This window comes from Harpia harpyja, chromosome 1 (genome assembly GCF_026419915.1).
Source record: "Harpia harpyja isolate bHarHar1 chromosome 1, bHarHar1 primary haplotype, whole genome shotgun sequence".
Taxonomy (NCBI): Eukaryota; Metazoa; Chordata; class Aves; order Accipitriformes; family Accipitridae; genus Harpia; species Harpia harpyja.
This window is the reverse complement of record NC_068940.1, coordinates 103,582,509-103,601,845: the sequence shown is the minus strand read 5'-3', so window position 1 is coordinate 103,601,845 and position 19,337 is coordinate 103,582,509. Positions and strand designations below refer to the sequence as shown.

Sequence of the window (19,337 nt, the reverse complement as noted above, 5' to 3'; positions counted from 1 at the left end):
CTCCTGCTGCTGAGGTGGGACAGCTTCTGCAAGACAAAACCGTGGCTTGGTCCTCTATTGAATAGAGAGATGAATCCTCCCATCCCCATGGTGCAAAATATCAAAGCTGGGAGCTGGTGCTCTTCTTCTTCCTGCAAAATATCTTCTTAGATTGTTCCTATCTTTTGAAACATTCCTGCACTCTCAGAGGGCTTTCATTACAAATATACTTCCTGAAGGCTCTGTTTGTAAGGACCTCGGTTCCCTCCTACTGTCTCTCTGATTCTAGGTTTTCCTTTACTTTAGATGATACACAAAAAGGATCCTATTTTTAGCAGCCAGCAGTCAATGACACAGGAATCCATGAGTAGGGAGGAAAGGATGTGAACTATGCAAATAGATTTTTTTTCAAATGAGATCTTTTTACATTCCTATTGCCATAGTAATAAGCTATGAGTCAGTGTTACACTGAACTATTGGAGTATTGTTGTAAACTCATGTCATTAGAATCTGCTAATGTGAACCACAAACCTTGCCTGCCCTCGTCTTACCGGGGTTCGAGAAGATACTGGCCGTTTAGAAGGATAAGGGCAATATTCCCTCACAAATCTTATTCCCAGATGGCAAGAAGGGAACAAAATCTTATTCAATCCTATCTTTCTATTCCTAATGTTTCTCTTCGCACTGCCTTTTAAGAGAATTCATCTTGCTTCATTGTAATGTCACAAAAGATGTTTTATTTTTTTTCTTCAAAGTTTGCCAGCTGTAAATTGGGTCCAAGCACTTCCAGCTGACAGACTATCCATGCTGTATCACCTGAGAGCAGCAATGTCTCCCCCAAAAGCTGCTTTCTGTGTTCAGTCCTGCCATGGCCAGCCCTCAGAAGGAGATTTAAGTACCCAGGGACACTTGGGATTTCTCTGCCGCAACAGCAAGCGGCAAGGAGGGGATCTTCTCTGGTATTGCTAAGCTGGGTTCTGTCAGTTGTGTTTGGACTGAGTATTTTTCTAAAAAAGTTTTGTTGAATAATAAAATGTCCGAAACAGTCTTAAATACACACACAAAGTTTTACGTAATAGAACCAACAGTCCTTGGCCACCCTTCATCAACTGCAAAAGAGGAGTCAGGCCAGGTGTACCCACTTGTCCGTCAGGGTCTGGATGCTTGCATCAGGCTTATTCTGCACTTTCAACAATAAAGGAAAAAGCTCTGAAACACATTCTCAACCTCCCTGTCCTGCTCAGCTGCTTAGAAAATGTTTTATGATGGAGATTTACCCTCCACAGAAAAGGCCAGTGGGAAAACCTTTCTGTCCTTAGGAGCTGTGACATTCCCAGGGCAAAAAGAGGTGCAGACATGTGAAGTGTCTTTCATGAGCTTCTGTAAAGACAAAGCAGTATGAAGAAAGCATTATTGTAAACCAGAGCAGAGCAAGAGCTGATTACTAAACTGTGGTTCAGGTATGTGGTAATCAAGATCTTACTATTTCTTAATCCTAGCATCGATTTTATATTAGATTTGAAGGAGGCAGCAAAGCTATAATTTGTTACAGAAAGGGTTAACTGGCTTTCAATTTGTATACTAAAAAGTCATGAGCTTAGAAGAGTAAGAAGAACTTGTCTTAGTCATGAGCCCTTCGCTTGTTTCCTGGAGCTTAAAATCTGGGGGATATTTTTGGTGGAGGAAGTAAGAGAACAGCACAGCGTTTCTGTTGAGAGGCAGTGGTGATGGTATAAGAAGTGTGTTTGCAGAGCAAAAGCCGGTTTCAGTAAACATACTGTGAGAACCAGAATTCACCTGTAAAAACCGGGCCTTCAGCTACTTGACTTCAAAGTGACCTCAAAGGTGAATTTAGAATGACTTAGCACACCGGCACTCAATGACGGGGTGGAGATACGTGGTAGTACACAGGATCACTTAGGAAAACCTGCTGCTGTGGTTTAGACTGACATTTGACTTGTGGTTTGAAAACAGCTATTATTAAAAACTTGCTCCAGTTGGAGGTTTTTAAATCACTGCTCCTTCCTCCACTGCATGGTCCTTGCCTTATTTCTCAAAACCCAAAGCAAAGCTGCCAGGAGAAATCCCTGGAGATAAAGTGCAGTGTACTTTGTTAAATAATCAGCTGCTGTTTCACAGAGTAAGTAAGGTCCCTTCAATAAACCTGGAAGTGTTTCCATGAAGAAAGAATAGCGGGCAAATTTTGTAGTGAAACAAGGTCAGGCATTCTGCTTGCCGACGCGCACTCGCCCTATTCTGAATGCAATAAGACAGGCATTGTTGGGCTCCCCCCTCGCTTTAACAAACCATGCCCGTACCAAGCAGTTCAATCAGCACATTAACTGCTATTGTTTGCAAGAATCATGGTAGCTAATGCACAGGCACTTACAAACAGCGGTTTATGATGCCTTAAAAAGCCTTTAACTAGAAATGCAGCAACAAATGCCATGGCCCCCAACACTACTGAACTGAGAGCAAATGCCTCTGCATGGCTGTTCTGAAAGAGCAACTTCGGCTTTAACTGTAACAAGAAGAAAATTATGTATCTGAGAGTCTACATGAATAGAAAGATGAAATCTGCAGTGCCTCGATACGCAAACTAGAGTTTAGACTAGTTTTCTACAACCCAAGTGTAAATGAAGTTAGCTTATATTCATGCTTGATAAAATACATCAGCCATCAAGGATCCTTTACAGGTACTAAAGCTAGTAACATATGTGCGCCGAGTATTAGAATCACCAATCTATGCATTAAACATCAGTTTTACGATAGTCAGTATTACATGAATGGAAAAAAAAAAAGGCAAAGAGCTGGATAGCGCCAGTAAGTTTCATTGAAACAGCAAGTAATTGGCCCACAAAGGCAGGAAACCATGTGCCTTACAAGAATGAGAGCATTTTGTGCGAATGCATGCGTTGTGTGCCTGTTGTGCAAAGGCTCCCAGCCAGCTGCCGGGGAACACCAGCCCCGGGGACATCAGTGAAATGCAGGTGTCAGAAGAAAGCCTTTACTCTGCAGCAAAATCAATGCGAGGAGGGCACTGCCTGCTCTAATCACCGTGGTGTTTTACTCGAAGTCAAAAAATACGGGACACCCAGCTCTGAGACTTCTTCTCAGACTGCAGCCTTCCTGCCTGAAAGACGTCTGGAGTTTTTCCACTTCTCAGTCTCCCGTAAAGCCTGGTCCAGAGCAGAGGTGGATACACCAGGAAACAGGTTTTCCACTTCAGATTTCTACTAAAATTTCTTGTTATTACAACAAACTACTTGATTCAGCAGCACCACTTCACAGGCTTTTTTATAAATAGAGGCATTGCCTCTGCCCTGAAGAGCTTACAACCTACATGAGACAGACGAAGCAAATCAGGAAAAGTAGGATGAGCAGAATATTAACAATGAAACAGGGGAAGGTGCTGCTTGGAGATCTGAAGGGGGCTAAGGATCAAGATCTTCATGGAAGCCAGCTCCATTTTTTCATCCCTCATCGGACTCGGATTGAAAGAACCAGTTGAATGAATGAATGCAACAGCAATGCCTGACTTCTGAGGGATTCAAAATGCTGAGTTCATTTAAAAAACAACACAAAATTTGTGGGACCTGGATTCTGTGTGAATGAGAGATTTTGGTTTAAAAATGTGGAGATTAATTTTTCACTGCAGAGCTGAAAAACTAAAATACGGCATTCCTCTGTGTATGCTTATGTGGCCACTGGTGGTCTTGTCAGTGCACATTTTAAATTTTAATTTCGATCAAAGTCTGTGCTAATTCTTAAAGAACAAGGCTTATTGTGGACCTAATCCTGCCCCATTGATCTAAATCAATAGAGTTTTAGCATTGCCTTCAGGGGGAGGATTTTTGGCCCAAAGTTAAGAGAATTCAAAATATGGTTCTGACTTTAAAAACACTGTGGTAAAATTAAGCATATATAAGTCTCTTTTTGTTGTTGATGCCTGGCTCAGATCCATTTCTAACATGCTGTTAGCTATCAGAAATATGACACTGCCTACCCGGGTGCATGCTCTGGGGTAAAACCTGTTTTTAATTGCTATATAAACTCCTTTTATGACATAGTTAAAAGATCACAGAGACAGTTCCGAGCAGTAATTAAAGCATATTTAGCAAATATTAAAAATCGCTCATAAGAGGAATGTTTAACACAGACAAGTAAGAAAAACAAACAGCTTTTCAGTTGGAAGTTCTGCCTTATGACAGAGAGCATCGTTGTTGAGTGCCTGCACAGCAGCGAGATGGGACTGTGGGCCTCTTGCTTCTGTAGGACAAAAAAAGAGTAGAAGGAAGGAGTCAGTGTCCTGTGTTAGGTAGCGCAAGAGAAAATACTGGAGTCAGACCATGCATTTGGCAGGGTACCGTGGCCCTCTACAAAGCCTGGTTCATCAGAGGCATCTCAGGAATTTGTCCTAATAAGCTAAAAATATGTATAACTGACGTTCTTTGACTCACAGTAGTGCCTGACATCAAGCTACCAGAACAGTGACCGGCAAAGAATAAAACCTGATGCAGAAATTCCCACTCAATTCTGATGGTTACTATCGTGCCTGGTGATAGCGAGACGTGCCATTTTATCTATTTTATGTTGGAAAAAAAATAGATCCCCAAACTGCAAACACTTTAACCTAAATATATAGGCAGCAGCCTCTGTGGGTTCATGGCACCAGTTAGCCTCATATTCCTCTCTCTTTTAATCTGGTATTTTTTTTCCCCACTGACCACCAGATGTACTCCTGAACGCATCCAGATCAACAAAGCTCCAGCTATGGACTTGTGGGCCGTGAGCCATAGGATAAGCGTGTTGGACATATCCATGAATGTCGACATTGCAGCCTGGAGCAAGCCGAAGCATCCAGCAGCTGGGAAACTGGAGAACTGCTCCTCCTCAGAGATGGCAAAGAGAAACCCAGACCTCCTGATCCCTCCATACCTATCGTAACCCCGGGACCTATTTTTAAACGTGGAATGTGGATCCCTGAAGCGCCTGGGCCGGGCTCCACACCTGCTCACTGCAGGGCTGCAGCTGGTGGGGAAATGGGAGACTGGAGGCAGTGGCTTGGCCCTCTTTGCCTCGGGATTAGAACGTCCCTCCCGGACCAAACCCGGGCAAGGCCACGCCATCGCTTTCCACCCTCCCGCCCGGTGGGTTCCCATGTCTCCAGCTCACCAGCGAGACACCACAGGGCTGCTGGCACGCTGCGCCCGGGGCCACCTCCCACCCGCCAGGCTCCGAATCCCCCTCACGGGAGGTCCAGGCCCAGGCCCGGCCGCCCCTTCCCGCCGCTCGCCGGCCTTCGCTCCCAGCCCCGACCAGAGGCCCCTCAGCCGGAGGGACCCCTCAGCAGGACAAGGCGCGACTGACAGCTTCCCCTCCAATAGGAGCTGCGGATCGGGCAGTTGGCAGCCAATCGCAGCCCGCGGTGGGTCTCAAGCCAGCAGCCCCTCCCGCCTCTTGGCTGAGGGAGGGGAAGATGTGGGCAGCCGCCATCTTGTGTGTGGCATCCCCGCCCTTCCCTTTCTCCTCCTTACGGACCCCCCCCTCCGCCGTCCGCTTTCGGCAGCCCGCCGTACCGGCCCGTCCCCCGAGGCCGGTGGCGGCAACCGACTAAGCCGTGGTGTGGCGGAGGCGGAGCGGGCGCCACGCTCAAGATGGCGGCGGGCGGCGCCCCCCGCCTGCGGTGGGCGGGGCGGGGCGTGCGAGCGGCGGCGTGCGCGGGTGACGTCAGGGCGCTCTGGGCATGGGCAGGTGGAGGGAGCAGGCAAAGTTTGGCCGGCGGTAGCGGCGGGCGGCGGCGGAGGCGGCCGGGTTGCGGGTGCCGCTGCCGGCGGGAGCTCGGCTGGGGGTCGGGGCAGCCGGGCCGCTCGGGGCAGCGCAGCGCCTCTCCGTTCCTTCGCTTCCCTGCGTGGCGCTCCCCCTCGCGGCGCGGAGGGCGGGCGGGCGCGGCGCGGCCATGGCCGAGGACCCCAGCGCGCTGCCCTGGTCCATCAACAAGGATGACTACGAGCTGCAGGAGGTCATCGGTGAGCGGCGGCCGGGCGGGACGGGGACCCTCGGCCCCTTCCCCCGGCGTCTGTGCGCACCGCAGGGGGGGTGTCCCCTCGCTGGGGGGGGGTATGTGTGTCTGTGTGTGTGTGTGTCTCGGCTGAGGGAAAGAGGGGTGTCCTGTCACCCCTCGGCTGAGGGAAAGGGGGGGGGTGTCCTGTCACCCCTCGGCTGAGGGAGAGGGGGGGGGTGTCCTGTCACCCCTCGGCTGAGGGAGGGGGGGGGTGTCCTGTCACCCCTCGGCTGAGGGGGGGGGGGGGGGCTGTCCTGTCACACCCTCCGCCGTCAGGGAGTGGGAGTGTGTGCCCGCACCCCCCAGCGATGTGTGTGTGGGGAGGGTGTGAAGGGGGTCTGCCCCTCCACCCCGAGGGGTGTGTGGGTCTGGGAGACCCCTTCACTTGAAGGGGGGGTCTGCCCCCACTCGCAACGGAGATGGGGGGTGGGGTCTGCCCCGCCCTACCCCCCCCCACCTCCAAGGGGGTGTCTGTGGGTCCGGGTCCCCCCGCCGTGGGGTGTCCGTGTTCAGGGAGGGGCTGGGTGGGGGCCAGCCTGGGGCTCCACTTCTGCAGCCTCTCCGTGGGGTGCGGGGGGGGGGGGGCTGCTCCCCCTCCTCACGCGTGTGCAGGACCCACAGAGGGGGGGCGTGGGTCTGCCTCACCCGCAGCAGAGACATGGGGTAATCGGGGGGGGGGGCTCATCTCCAGCCTCTGCTTCCCTCTTCTGCACGGGGGTGTGCGTATCCTCATGGTGGGGTGAGCAGGCACGGAGCAGGACAGGGTCCATCCACGCTGTGGGGGCTCTTCTGTCCACCCGTCACCGTGTGAATCTGGATGCGCTGGGCATGAGGCGGTCTGCAGGAGCAAACTCCACAGCATAGGTGGGATCTGTCCTTCTAGGGCTCCCCCGTTCATTCTGGGGGGAATGACTCCTCACTTAGCAGTTTTGGAGCCCCACGTTGCTTTGGTCCGTGCAGGGGACGGGGACGGGGGGGGGGTTTAGTGCCGCTGAACAAGCCTTTTATCCTGGGTTTTTGCTGCTGCTGTGAATTTTCATTCATTGTCCTCACAGCTCGAGGCCCCAGCCCTTGCTCTTTCCATTAAATGATTCCCCCCCTCCGCCACTCTCTCTTGACTTTAAACTGCACAGTTACCAAAGACCTCCCGCTGTGCTGATTTATTGGCTGTCTCAACCATTTTGTTGGGGTGTGTGTTTTAGGGATATATTGCTCTAGGGCGAGTATGTGACACATCTGAGGTGGTGCCACAGGTGACTCTAAGGTCAGTGCCTGCTGTCTCGCTCTCCGGAGGCATGAAATAAAGCAGGAGGCAGCAGGGCAGGCTCCTGGCCAAAGGCTTTTAGGAAGGAGGTTAATTTTTAGAGTAATCTTTGTGGAGTGCTTTTATTTGAAGTTTATAAATGACATAGCGCTATCATTCCCAGGCCTTCCATCTCTGCCTCATGGGGAGACTTGTTTTCTGTTAAGGAGGGTGGGAGAGTTTGTGAAAATGCTGTTTTAAGAGATTAAATTCTTGGCATTGTTTAAAAGTAGGAAGGAACTAAAGTTGTGGAGGGGGGGGGGGAAATCCTTCTGGAAATCCCTGTTGCTCTGTGGGATCAGGCTTTGTCCTCTCCCTTTGCTCAGTGGGAGCAGCCGTGCTTTAGGCAGGAGACAAACTCCCTGTAAAGATGGGGAAGGTGTAATCGTACAGATCAACCCTTTAAACCTCCTTTGCAAAATGCACCCTGGGGAGGATGATGTTCAGCCTCTTTGAGGAGCAGGTGATAAAGGTGCAGGGAGGAAGGGGGAGAACATGCCACCCATTTCCCGGGGGAAGGAAACTGGATCCATGTGCGTAAGAAATGCTTTTTTCCTTTGGGAGCCTGCAAAGGGGTGCTCTGGTAGCACAAAGCAAGGATTTGAGCTTGAGCATCCAACGACAGGAGCGAACAGGACAATCTGCCTCTTTGTAGCTGGGGAACAGGGTGGGATGGGAACAAAAGGGAATGTAAATGCACTTCTGCTCTTAGGAGAACTTGCTGCTGGAGACGCACATCCTACAGCCTCAAAGTATTACGAGCAGCACAGAGATGTGTCATTGTTTCACGCTAACTGACAGAGCTTGGAGAGAAATCAGGAAATAAGTATTTAATTTCTTCCGTATAGTTTCCCTGTCCCTCTGTAAACCGTGTTTCTGGATGTTGCCTGCTCACTGAATGATTGTGTTGGCATTCTGGTGTGTGATGGAGTGTACACTGAAATGTGTATATTGCAAACATATGGTTTCTCTTTTTAACTTTCCCATCCCCCGCCCTCCCCTTACTCATTTCAAACATTGGTGTGTCTGCTAGTGTCCTGGATGGAGATGTGACTCAAGTTTCCTAGCACGTATATGATTTGTGGGACAAAATGTCACTGTGTTAACTGAGCTGGACTGCAATGCCTCCTGCTTCATGTCTCCTGTAAACCTCAAGGGTTGGTTGTTTTTTTTTTTTTTTTTTTTTTGAGCTCTCTTTACTTCTCTAGAGCTGTAAAAGTCTTTCAGCAGGGAACAAAGAGATGTCCTGGTGTGGAAAGAGTTGAACCTTGCACCGGTGCTTTTAAAGGATTTAACTTGTTTCCTGATGAAAAATATTGCTCTTTACATTTAGAGTCCAACATTCAGTAGATTACCAGCTCAGCTATTTTTCCACATCAGAATAAAGGAAATCGATGTGTAGACCAATTCATTAATTTGTGCTGGTTTTGCCTGGAAGTAGCCATATGTGGCTTTCATTTGATGTGGATGGCTCCATACCGTTCTGGTGCAGGAATTGGAAGAGCAAGTTTTCTACCTGCAAAGGGAACTCCTGTAAAACTGCCCTCCTGATTCTGGCTAATGCTAAAAAAAGGATTACTCAGCACTGGGAATGACTCATGCCATTATAAAGGTATGGATTAATGCCTGCATTTATTATGCTTGGTTAGTGTTAGTAACTGCTGAGTAGCCTCCTTAGGTGAGATAACTTCTGTTCCACTGAGTCAAGGAACCTTGCTCAGGATCAGAACCTGACTTTCATTTCAAAAAAGGATAAAATGGAGGTGGGGTAGAAGAAGCAATTTATAAAGCATTTCTGTGAAATGTACCCCCAGAGTAGCAATTGTCTTTGCAGGTGAATACCGCCTCTGGAAACATCTAAATTTTCATCTAAAAAGAAAAGTGTAGTCTGTGCTGGTGGTTGTGAAGGTGGTGGTCTAAGCGTGGATTGCATATAAATCATGGCAGTCGTCTTTTTGAAGCCCGAAAAAAAAATTCGACCTCATACTGCTTGTGCTGATCAGATACTTGCACATGCAGGTTCCCTTGGATCTCACAATTCCTGTTGGAAATGCTGGTAGCGGTAGTGAAGATGATTGGAACTGGGTCATTCTCATTTTGCTACTTTTTTGGAAAGATGAGAGCTGTGCTGGCTGTGGCTGTTTGATTTAGGAGCATCCTCTTTGCTGTGAACAGTCTGTGCCAGAAACAGAAGATAAATTAGCGGTGGGAGTGCTCCCTTGCTCTGTTCCTGTGCCCTTTCTCCCCTGACAGATTCCTTCGTAGCGAGGAAGACGGTGCAGGCTGTGCGAACAGATGTGGTGGGAGTTTCTTCTCCCCCCAGAAATCAAGCTTAAATTGAAAATTGAAGTCACCATTTACTGAATGATTAGGGTTTTTAATGACTGCAGTTTGTGTAGCTTTTGAGTTGGGCTTTGCCTGTGAACACGCTGATCTTTTGCAGTTGAATATTTAGATTCCTAGCCACGTTCTTCCCAAGCTCATCATATGAGTGTATGCATGCCTGTGTGGCAGAAACTTTCTTTTGCAGGCATAGGGGAACCTCTTAGAATTAAGATTTCTGCTTCCCCAAACTTTATCAAAACATTTGTGGTCACCCATCTTGTGTTTGGTAGTAATCGCATATACTGAAAAAGCATGGCCATTGGAAAAGAGCAGCCTGTAAGTACTCACCAGGTGCGATTGAAATCTTTGGATGTAAAAACCAGGCTGGAATGGGAGGCTCTTGTCCAATGATTACTTTTTAGGTTTCTTTTTTGAAGCGTGGTGTTGATTTTTACCTCCGAGTCTTATGTGCTAGCTGCAGCCAGTTTCATACGCCTAACTATTTAAAACCCATTCAAGAAAAATGTTACACTCTATAAAATATAACTGCTTGAGAACTAAATTGAGCGTTTAGACTTCAGTCTTTGTGCCATATGTTTTGTTTTAGCATTTCCTCGCGGATTCCCACTCCTCTCCGCCAGCCTAGCTAAACAAAATTGATTCCTACAGCGTATTCCCAGTATTCAGGCTGGTTAATTCATTTGAAGAGTTGCTTTTTGTGCTCATTTGTAGACTTTTTCCACTTGAAGTTGGTAGAAAAGCCTTTTTGTTGTTTTATATTATGCTAAAGCTTATATAAAATTAACTTTGGGCAAATGTAGATCTGTTAAAAAAAAAAAAAAAAGTCAGCAGTCATTCATAGTACTTGGTCTGCTTGAGCACTGAAGTGAGTAATGCTCAGTACCACAGTTTCTCAGCTGCTTGAACATACACAAATATATCTTGTGTATTCCTTAGTGAGACTGAATAGCCAGGTTACTCCTGCATCCAGGCTAGCTTTCCTTTGAATACTTGGCACATCTCATTTCTGCAAGACCTTTGATACCATTGCTCTACTAGGATAGGGCTAAATTAAGTCGATCTTTACCTCTTGGGAAGTGAAAGCAAAAGGTGTTTAGTTGTGTGTGTGTCTTTGTTTAGTGTTTCTGTTGTTTACTATCTGGTAGGAAGGAGGATGAAATGCACAAGGAAGCAGACTTAGGACACACAAAGCCAAGTGGTGGTGAAAGAGGCTGGCTGGGAAGAATACACTGTTGTTATCGAAGTGGTGTGGCTGCTTTTCCTGCTGATTTGAGGGGAGGGCAGAGAGGGTTCCCACTGCTTTCAGCTATTCTGGGATATTAAAAAAAAAAAAAACCAAACCATATGGGGTGTTTCATGTGGAAGTAGTTCACACTTTCCCATGTTTGGTTTCTATGTGGCAGTTGCTTCCAGTACTGCTAGGTTCCTGGACTGATTAATGTTTAACACTTTCATTTCTCAAGAATACTATTTAAATAGTTTCAATTTAATGCAAATATGTTGGCTAGTGCTGGGAAACTTGGATGTACTGTGCTCCTGAGTACACCTGAGGGTGCATATGCTGGCTGACAAATGCACGTCTGGGAGGCATCTTCCTTCTGCAACTGATGAAATCTTGGAGAGAATCAGCTCTTCCCCAGGACATTTGTCTATTTAAACTTGGCAGCATCTATTTTATTTCTGAGTGTTAGCAGCTTGCCCACCAAGTCCATGTCTGGAGATGTAATCTTCTACTAAAAGTTGGAACTATTTAAAATGATGGGCAATAACACTGGTTCTTATTGCTAATTGTGTTAACGAATTGCGAAAAACGGCTTTTTGGTCAAACTTTCTTGGAAGATTTCCTCTAAAATGCATGATATCCGTCATAAATCTCTGTAGCAGTAAATTTAGCTGTGGACATGCTAATGGAGTGCTTGTAAAATCGGTGTTATTAAACTTTCTTAATAGGGAGAGACAGACTTGAGAGCTTTGTGGGTGTGGAAGAATAGCTGTTGGAGTAGTGGAATTTGGCATTGCAAAATCTTTGAAATATCAGGATCCTGGGACTTTATAGATGAGTTTAGCCTATTACCCTGCACTCCCTTTAGAATCAAACAACAGAGATGCAGATATGAAGAACTTGGCTCTCAAAGTTGCTCCAGTTTCCTGTGACTTCACCTAAGGGAGTTAGCCTTGACATTTATTAAAAAAAAACATTAAACTCTGTCTATCTTTCTGGCAGTCATATGGGAAACTTGGAGGCAGGGTTAGGTCCCTGCCTGACAGGCAGTCCAGGCTCTTTACCAGAAGGTCATCTCTCCTGGTGTATGAGAGGAGAGATGTGGTACCTCCTATGTGCAAAATAATGCATATGCTAATGAAGGGAGCCATCTAAGAACAAAATCAAACTTGTCTGACTTGAGTAAGACAAGATCACTGTAACAAATGGTGTAAATACAGCTAAATGACAACAGGGATACAGGTACCTGACTAGGTCCATAATACAGCTTCAGTATTTCTCATGTTCCTCTTGTGCATGAATACAAACGAAGAGACTGACCTTAGTGTGGGATTCTGTCAACCTTAAGTTTGGTCCCTTAGGTTATCTGGGTGTGTAGTTTGCTTTGAAAGACTGCTCATGCGTGGGGTTCTCATATTAATCATCACAGCCGGCATATTCCTTGTTTTTAACCATATTATGTGGTCCCATCGCATAGTACAAGCAGGTAGGGATTTGTGGTGATCCAAGTGCAAAAAGGAAAAATCCAGTATTTCTTTTCAACCCCACTCAATAGCTACAACATCCAGCAACTTTTTTTTTCCCCGAGTCCTTTCTTTCACCACTCCTCAAGGTTCTTAAAGATTGTTGTTTCCTGATGTGCGTCACTGCACATAGAATTTTTGCTTAACACAGATTTTTCTTGCACTTAAGAGAAATTCCACCCTGGAAAAAAAAATTTTGGTTATGTAGCAACCTCCACCAAACTAGAGTTGTAACATGCCTTGCAAGGATTTCTTAGACCTCTTTGGTTCTGCACGCTGAGAATTCTGCAGGGGACACAGCTGTCTTCAAGTCTTAAAGGCTTCATAGATGCCATCCATGAAAGAAGTACAGAGTAAATTCAGAGCACTGATTCACTTTCTCACCAAATCGCCAAATTAGCTGAATCTTCCTTCTACCTCCCATCCATTAAAGTTTTATACAGCTTGTACTGCATGCTTGTGAAACAACACTTTCAAACTCTTATAACTCAGTTGAATTAAAATGCATTTTTGAGGGAATATGGAAAAGCTCTTCCGAATGAAGTTTTAATTTCTAGCCAAATTTCAATTTTCTGCTCCACCCGTTTTGTCTTGAGAGCTACTGAGTTGGGGGCGGGGGAGAGAAAAATTTCTTGTTTTGTTTCATTTCACTGTTTCATGTTAAACTGACTTTATAGCATTCTCCCAAATGGATATTTCCTTCAGACAGGAAACGAGCCTGTGTAAATTCATCCTGGAGAGAAAAGGTATAAGCAGCTGTTAAAGAAGAATAGTGTGAGTTGAAATACTTCAGTGATCGTCTCTTACTGTAGTAAATTCTCCTTGGGTTTTGCCAAAATTTTACCTCTTTATAATCATGAATGGTAATTTAAGCATAAACTTTACTCTCTTTACTGCTAGCACCTTGCTATTAATAAAGCTGTGTGGGAGGATGCTCTGTTTCTTTTTCATCCATCCACAGAATTGTTAATTAACTTAAAACTGCAGAGTGAAATTTTGACCTTGAGTACCCCACCTTGCTTCTGGTGAGATTTGACTGAGCATGTGGCTTGTCCTGTGGTATCCTCTGCTAGCTTATTGGGTGGAAGAATTTAGGTTGCCTTTCGTCTTAGAGCAGAGTTAATTGACAAATTTTGCAGTTCTTTAGAGGGGAGAGTGTTGTCAAGTAGGAAAATGTTCTAAAAAACTAGTTGTGAACATGGAACTGTATTGACGTGCTTGTGGTCAGGGTGTGTCGTTATTGTATATTGTGGCAATTCAACATATATTTTGTAAAACTGAAGTTTTCCTAAACATTGGATGAAAGCTCCATAATTACTGTTGGACAGGTTGTGCGTTTTCATTTTTGATTTGGCCTAAGTTAGGCTCTTGCTCATTTTTGGTCTTCAGGAGATTGTAAGTCCATTTTCTTGGGTTCCAGGGTTTGTTCCACCTCTTCTGAAAAGGAAGCTTTGAAAACAGTGCGGAGTGTAGTGGAAAATGATGGCATTTGGAAAGTGAGAGAGCAAGCTAATGGCTGTGGGATGGAAGCATTTACAGAATATTTTTTCTTAAGAAAATTAGGTGGCCCTGCTCAGAACTGATACCTGTTAAGGTAAGTGGGGCAGCTGAAATAGCAGTCAGGCATTTCAGGCCATCTCTAGCTTCAGGCAGGCAACACAATATTAGGTTATCTTGATGGCTTAAAAACTCATAAATTAAAAACAGTGCTTCTTGTCATGGGGTAAACACCTTTCCTGCAAAATCCCCAGGGACAGATTTCGTTATGTCAATTTTCAGAACAAAAATGGAAAGCTACTGTCACTTAACTTGCTGAGATGCGGAGCCAGAAAGGACTCCCAGGGTCGTGGAGTCCAGTTCCCTGCTATAGCTGATGCCAAATTGTATAATCCCTACACCAAATTAATGAATGCTTGTGTTTGAAATGGTGCATGGGGGAATTACAGGCACACGTTCTGTTAAACACTCAAACCTCTGTGTGACCCTGTCATCGCTGTATGAAACAGCTGCTTAATGGATTCCCTATGACAGTAGGAAGTAACAATGCCTTCTCTTCTATAGCATGTGTCTATAGCTCGGTGTTTTTCTTATGCTGCTTGCTTTACATTCAGGCTGTATCTGCAAGGACGCTTCCCAGCAAAGGCATGGGAGAGCTGCAGATTGGCATTTGTGCTGTCTCCTAACCTTAAACGTGTTGACTACAAACGTCTCTGATTTGTGATTCCTTAAGACCTGCAAGTGGAAATTGAGTCCTTTGGAAACTTGATGTGTTATATGTCCTCGCCAGTAAGAACTTCACCTCCTAGGCCTCTTCTTTGTGAACCTCTTTCTGTCTCTTACCTTGTGAGGTAGGGCACCAAGCAAGTTGAAAGCTGAGGGTGTTAAGTTCCATCCCTTCACTAAAGTAAAAATTGTCATTGAGGATGCCAAGTGCTGTCTAATAAATAACTTGGTATTAACAGCTAAGAAATACCTTGGTATTGACTTCCAGCAGACTGTACTTCACTGGAAAAAGTGTCTTGAGCATGAACTCTTTTCCTGTTGAACAACTCACCGATGCAAATCTCTATTTGAACAGCTGAGTGGCTGATGGACTAGCAGCCTGAGCATAGTTATTTGTCTAGTTCCTAAGGCTCAGGATGGTTCTCATTACTCATCTGGTTAAAGAATGTAATTTTTAACCAGTGGGCTAATCTTGTGTGCTGAACACACTAATAGATGCAGAAAAGACTTACTAGATCAAGCTATTCCCTGAAAAGAAAGGATAATAGCCTTGAAGAGAGGACATATCAGATACTTAAAAGCTTATTTACCTAAAATAACCTCTGTACTATCAAACATCTGCACTGTATGCAGACAGATTGTTCTGTTTAGTGGAATCCCGGCCAAATAAAATATCCTCTACAGTTGACAATTACATTTGAGACAGAGTTCAGAGATAAAGGTTGGGAGGGAAGAAAGGAGAATGCTGGCTTGGCTACTGTACCAGGGCTGTGTTTTGAACCTTGGTAATACCTGATGACAGCCAGCATGATATTTACATTGCTGCATATACCATAAAGACAACTGACAGTGATTAAAAGGGAAGGATAAACCTTCTCCAGTAATATTGCTGTGTTTGGAAATGAGATGTTTGAGGCCTGCTTTCCATCATGTAGAATTAACACTGCATAGCTGCAGTGCCCTTTAAATTAGCCAGAGATGTTGGCACGAAATCAAATAAATATAATTGGTTTCAAACTGAAAATCTAATTTAGGCATGCTAATAGCATCTTAAGTAAATGTGGCAGGTCACGCAGGACTTGTGTAACTGGCCCTTGGAGCTTACTGTAGTTACTGCCGTGGGGAAAATGGTCTCAAAGGTGTTCCCCAAATCACCAGGGCACCTTGTGCAACTGGAGGGTGTTTGTATTTTCTGGTGAGGTTCTGATCACTTCCCTGCAGACAGCCAGTGTGTCAGTAGTGTGTCTGTCCTTTTCTTGAGGTGGGCTTCAGGTTAAATCATACCTGCTTAAAGGTATGATGGGGGTGTATGCTAGTTTGAACTAATTTGGGATATCCTAGGGGCTGCAGGAGGCTAGGTATACGGTCAGGCAGCAGCACCATCTAGCACCCTCTCTTCCATGCTTTGGTGTTTGCAGTGGAAAGGTTGGGGAGAATATCAGATGGGCTGGTACTTGTCCCTGTTAATCCTTCTCTTCACTAATACCATCTGTGACCAGTGGCTTTTTCTCGTCTTTTTTTTTTTTCTTGTGTCTCTTGTTCTAGCATAGAGTCTGATGGCTGGGCAGCTGCAGCTCTTTGCTGTATTCAGCGCTGCTTGGTGGTAGGGAGGCAGCTGAAAGCCAGGCTCAGCTGCACGCACCATAAACCGGTGGCTGTAGGTGAAGCAGTTCATTGGCGAAATGAAACAGCAAAGTGACCCGGTGACAATTTTGTCAGATATCTTGCTGATGTGCTTTGCATGGCCAACCCTATTCCTCACCCTCTGTTCCAGTCCTGGCCTGTGTTATATTGACAGGCTGACCGTTTTCTCTCAAAACCTGTCACTTTGGTGCTTAGTCTGTAAGGATTCCCAACCTGAATGTTTGCCGAACATGGGAAAACAGATGATGTTTTTCTGTGTTCAGAGCCTAAGAGATATCGAAAGAGTTTTGAGAGAACAATGCGGCATGGGGTGGGGTGAAAATTTCCATAAGGCTCCCCTTCCTTTCCTCAGAAATCTTGGCATTGAGTCGTGCAGTTTACAGTAGCTAGATCTCTCTACAGCTTAGAAATAAGAGCAATTTATTTATAACGTAGAGTTTGATGGGGCCATGGGGAGATGTACCCAGCCATGGCTATTGCCTATCAGTTGCTGATGGCTCTGAAAATGATATTGGACTTCTTAAAAGTGAGAGGATATGGGTTTGTATTCCTCTTTTTGACTTTGAGAACTGAATTAAAGACCTGGGCAATAAGTCTGCAGCATCGAGTGTTTCAGTATTAATGGACCACTGGAGAGGAAGCATGTCTAAACAAGTGCTGGCAGCACTGCGTGGTCTTTACCGGCTTACCATTGCTTTCCGCTGTACACGAAGCATTAGGAGTCCTGAGAAGGACATTGTCTTACATGGACAGAAACCTCTGGCCTCTGAACATGCTGCATGGTTTTCAGTGGTATTGTCAACAGCGAGAGCTCTCATCAAGATGGTGAATAATTCACTATCAGCAGGTTTTATGTGCAGTTCAAATATTTTGGCTGTATTTCTAATTCAATAGTTGAGTTTCAGAAATCTGCTTCTTATTTTCTGAAATTCTTTGAACATGCTGGATTAATGCTGGAATATTAGTTGTGTGTTGGACACTGCAGGTACTAACATGAAATGATTGAGCAAAGATTCTAAGGCTTTGGGGAAAACATGTAATTGAGTCTTAACAACATAAATCCCTTGTGTGTGCGTACCATTTGAAATAAATGGCCTCACAACTTGCACAGAATTGCAAACTACTTGAGCTGTGGCTATAATGGAATAACTCCGTATCAGGAATGAGTGGTGGAAAGGTGTCTGGGAGTGAGCGTGGCTGTGTTGGTGCAGTTCTTGGAGCTTCCTGGGGGTAGGTGTGTGTCTGTACTCCCCATGTTACTGGGGCGCGGGGAGCTCTGCTCACACTTGTCATTTTGTAGCTTTTTTGTCGTCTTGGCCATGGATTGTTCTGCTGCTGCTTTAGTTTCCCACAGGTTTTCCAACCAGGCACAGAACAAAACCGACTGAATTCTCCCTTACTGGTTTCGCTGTTGCTTGCAGTCTTTCTAACAGCAGCATTCAGAGTCGGCTTGCTGTTTGGGTTCGCTCTGAGGAGTGCTAGAAGCACCAGAGTGGTCTTCTGCTGATTCAGGGCTGTAACTTCACTTCTAGCATCGTTAATATTTGCAATGCTCTTCCTGCAGTACTGGGCTGAGTAGATGACACTTTCCTGTGAAAGCTTTCCCCTCACTATGGGTTAGCAGATTTTTTTTTTTCATCCCCTCTGTGGCAGTACTAGGAATATGTCTGAGTCCCATTACAAATTCCCTTTGGTTTTATTGCTGGTATTTGTAATTGTCAGTGTGGATTGCATCTTCCATTTTGTAGAAGGAATTTGACAAGTAGTGGGGAGATGGCTTGAAGAACTATGACTGTATTCAACGACCATCAACATTGCATTACTTTATTCTTCCTGAATCCTGCGGCTTGCGCCAGAAGACTTTTGACATCCAGTGGACTCTTCTTACCAAGTCCTGCTTGGGGAAACAGGTATTCCCATCCTGTACTGAGCTGGCTACAAATTTAAGAGTAGGCTTTTTTGCTAGCTTGTTTTTAGAAGAGGCTCATTCTTTGTGAGAGGGCTCCCTTCTCACCAGAAACCTCAGATGAGGTGGAGAAAATAGAGGCATAACTTTGCCTTCACAGCAAATGGACCAAACAATGCAAGATCAGTCTGAGTTTGCAATCTGGTGTTTAATGTCTGGTTTAATTAGATCTGTATCTGCCCTGTGCTCTGCAAGAGCGCTTAAGAAATTCTATTCCTAGTCTTGTAGCTTCTTGTTTTATTGCTGTATTGTCCCTGGAACAAGTAACCACAGAGCAGGGCCCCCGCAGCTCTTTGGCATGAGGCTGTCAAAGAGTTGAAGCATCCAGAGATGGAGGTTACTGTCCCTGTGCCTGCAGTGGCAGGCGTGAATACTGAGTCTGTGTTTTAAAGCATTAAAGGTCTCCTGGGCTTTGGGTGTCCTGTTTGTGTGATCTGGAGTGAGGAGAGACCTTAGCGTGTGTGTGTGATTCCATGACTGCATCTTCTGCTCGTTGTTACAGACGTGTAATCCCATAAAAAGATGTGGAGTGAAGCAAACGTGTCTACTTCTCTTGCTGCTTCTGCAGCTAATCACAACAGGGTGATTTCTTTGGTTGGTGTAGCCAGCAGGGTGTAAGACAAACCCTTTGAGAGATCATGCCAGAGCCCACAGGACATGGTTCTGAATTTTTATCTTTTTTTACCTGAAACTGGATACCTGGAGCCTGAGAGCCATTGCTTGGTCCAGAGCAGCCTTGCAGGGAAGTGTTTTGTGTGCATTGTTCATAAGAGGAAAACCCGGGGGGCACAATTATAAACAGAGCCTGCGTCACGAGTGGCTTTCTGGCACTGCACTCCAGATAGTGGAGGATGGATTCCAGATCTTGCTTAAAAATAGAGAGCTTGTGTGTGTGCTGGAGAATGGTGAAAGGAGAGGGCAGGGTTGTGCAGAGGTGTTCAGCTGAGCATGGCCTAATGCTAAAGGAGACTTGAGAATATGACTTATGGGGGCAGGCTGGGAGAGCTGGGTTTCTTCAGCCTTAGAAGAGTGAGCTAAAGGGGGGATGTTGTTGCTGTCCTCAGCTA

At 45.7% G+C, this 19,337-nt stretch overlaps 1 protein-coding gene and 1 long non-coding RNA gene across 4 annotated transcripts in view; one reads left to right on the top strand and one right to left on the bottom strand.

The window, feature by feature from the left end:
* Positions 1-3,990: 3,990 nt before the first annotated feature.
* Positions 3,991-5,254, bottom strand: LOC128143652 (uncharacterized). Of its 2 annotated transcripts, none has more exons than XR_008235849.1 (2): positions 5,155-5,254; positions 3,991-4,248 (listed from the first exon to the last, which is right to left on the bottom strand). It is a non-coding gene; the product is annotated as an uncharacterized LOC128143652 (long non-coding RNA). The 2 variants fall into 2 exon arrangements; XR_008235844.1 differs by having other exon boundaries at positions 4,990-5,248.
* A 454-nt stretch (positions 5,255-5,708) lies between these two features.
* OXSR1 (oxidative stress responsive kinase 1) overlaps positions 5,709-19,337 on the top strand; it is a 93,140-nt gene continuing 79,511 nt past the window's right edge. For both annotated transcript variants that reach the window (XM_052807666.1, XM_052807655.1), the window contains exon 1: positions 5,709-6,008. In XM_052807666.1, coding sequence (XP_052663626.1) covers positions 5,939-6,008 — 70 coding nt within the window. In that variant the 5' untranslated portion in view covers positions 5,709-5,938. The remainder of the gene's footprint in view (positions 6,009-19,337) is intronic.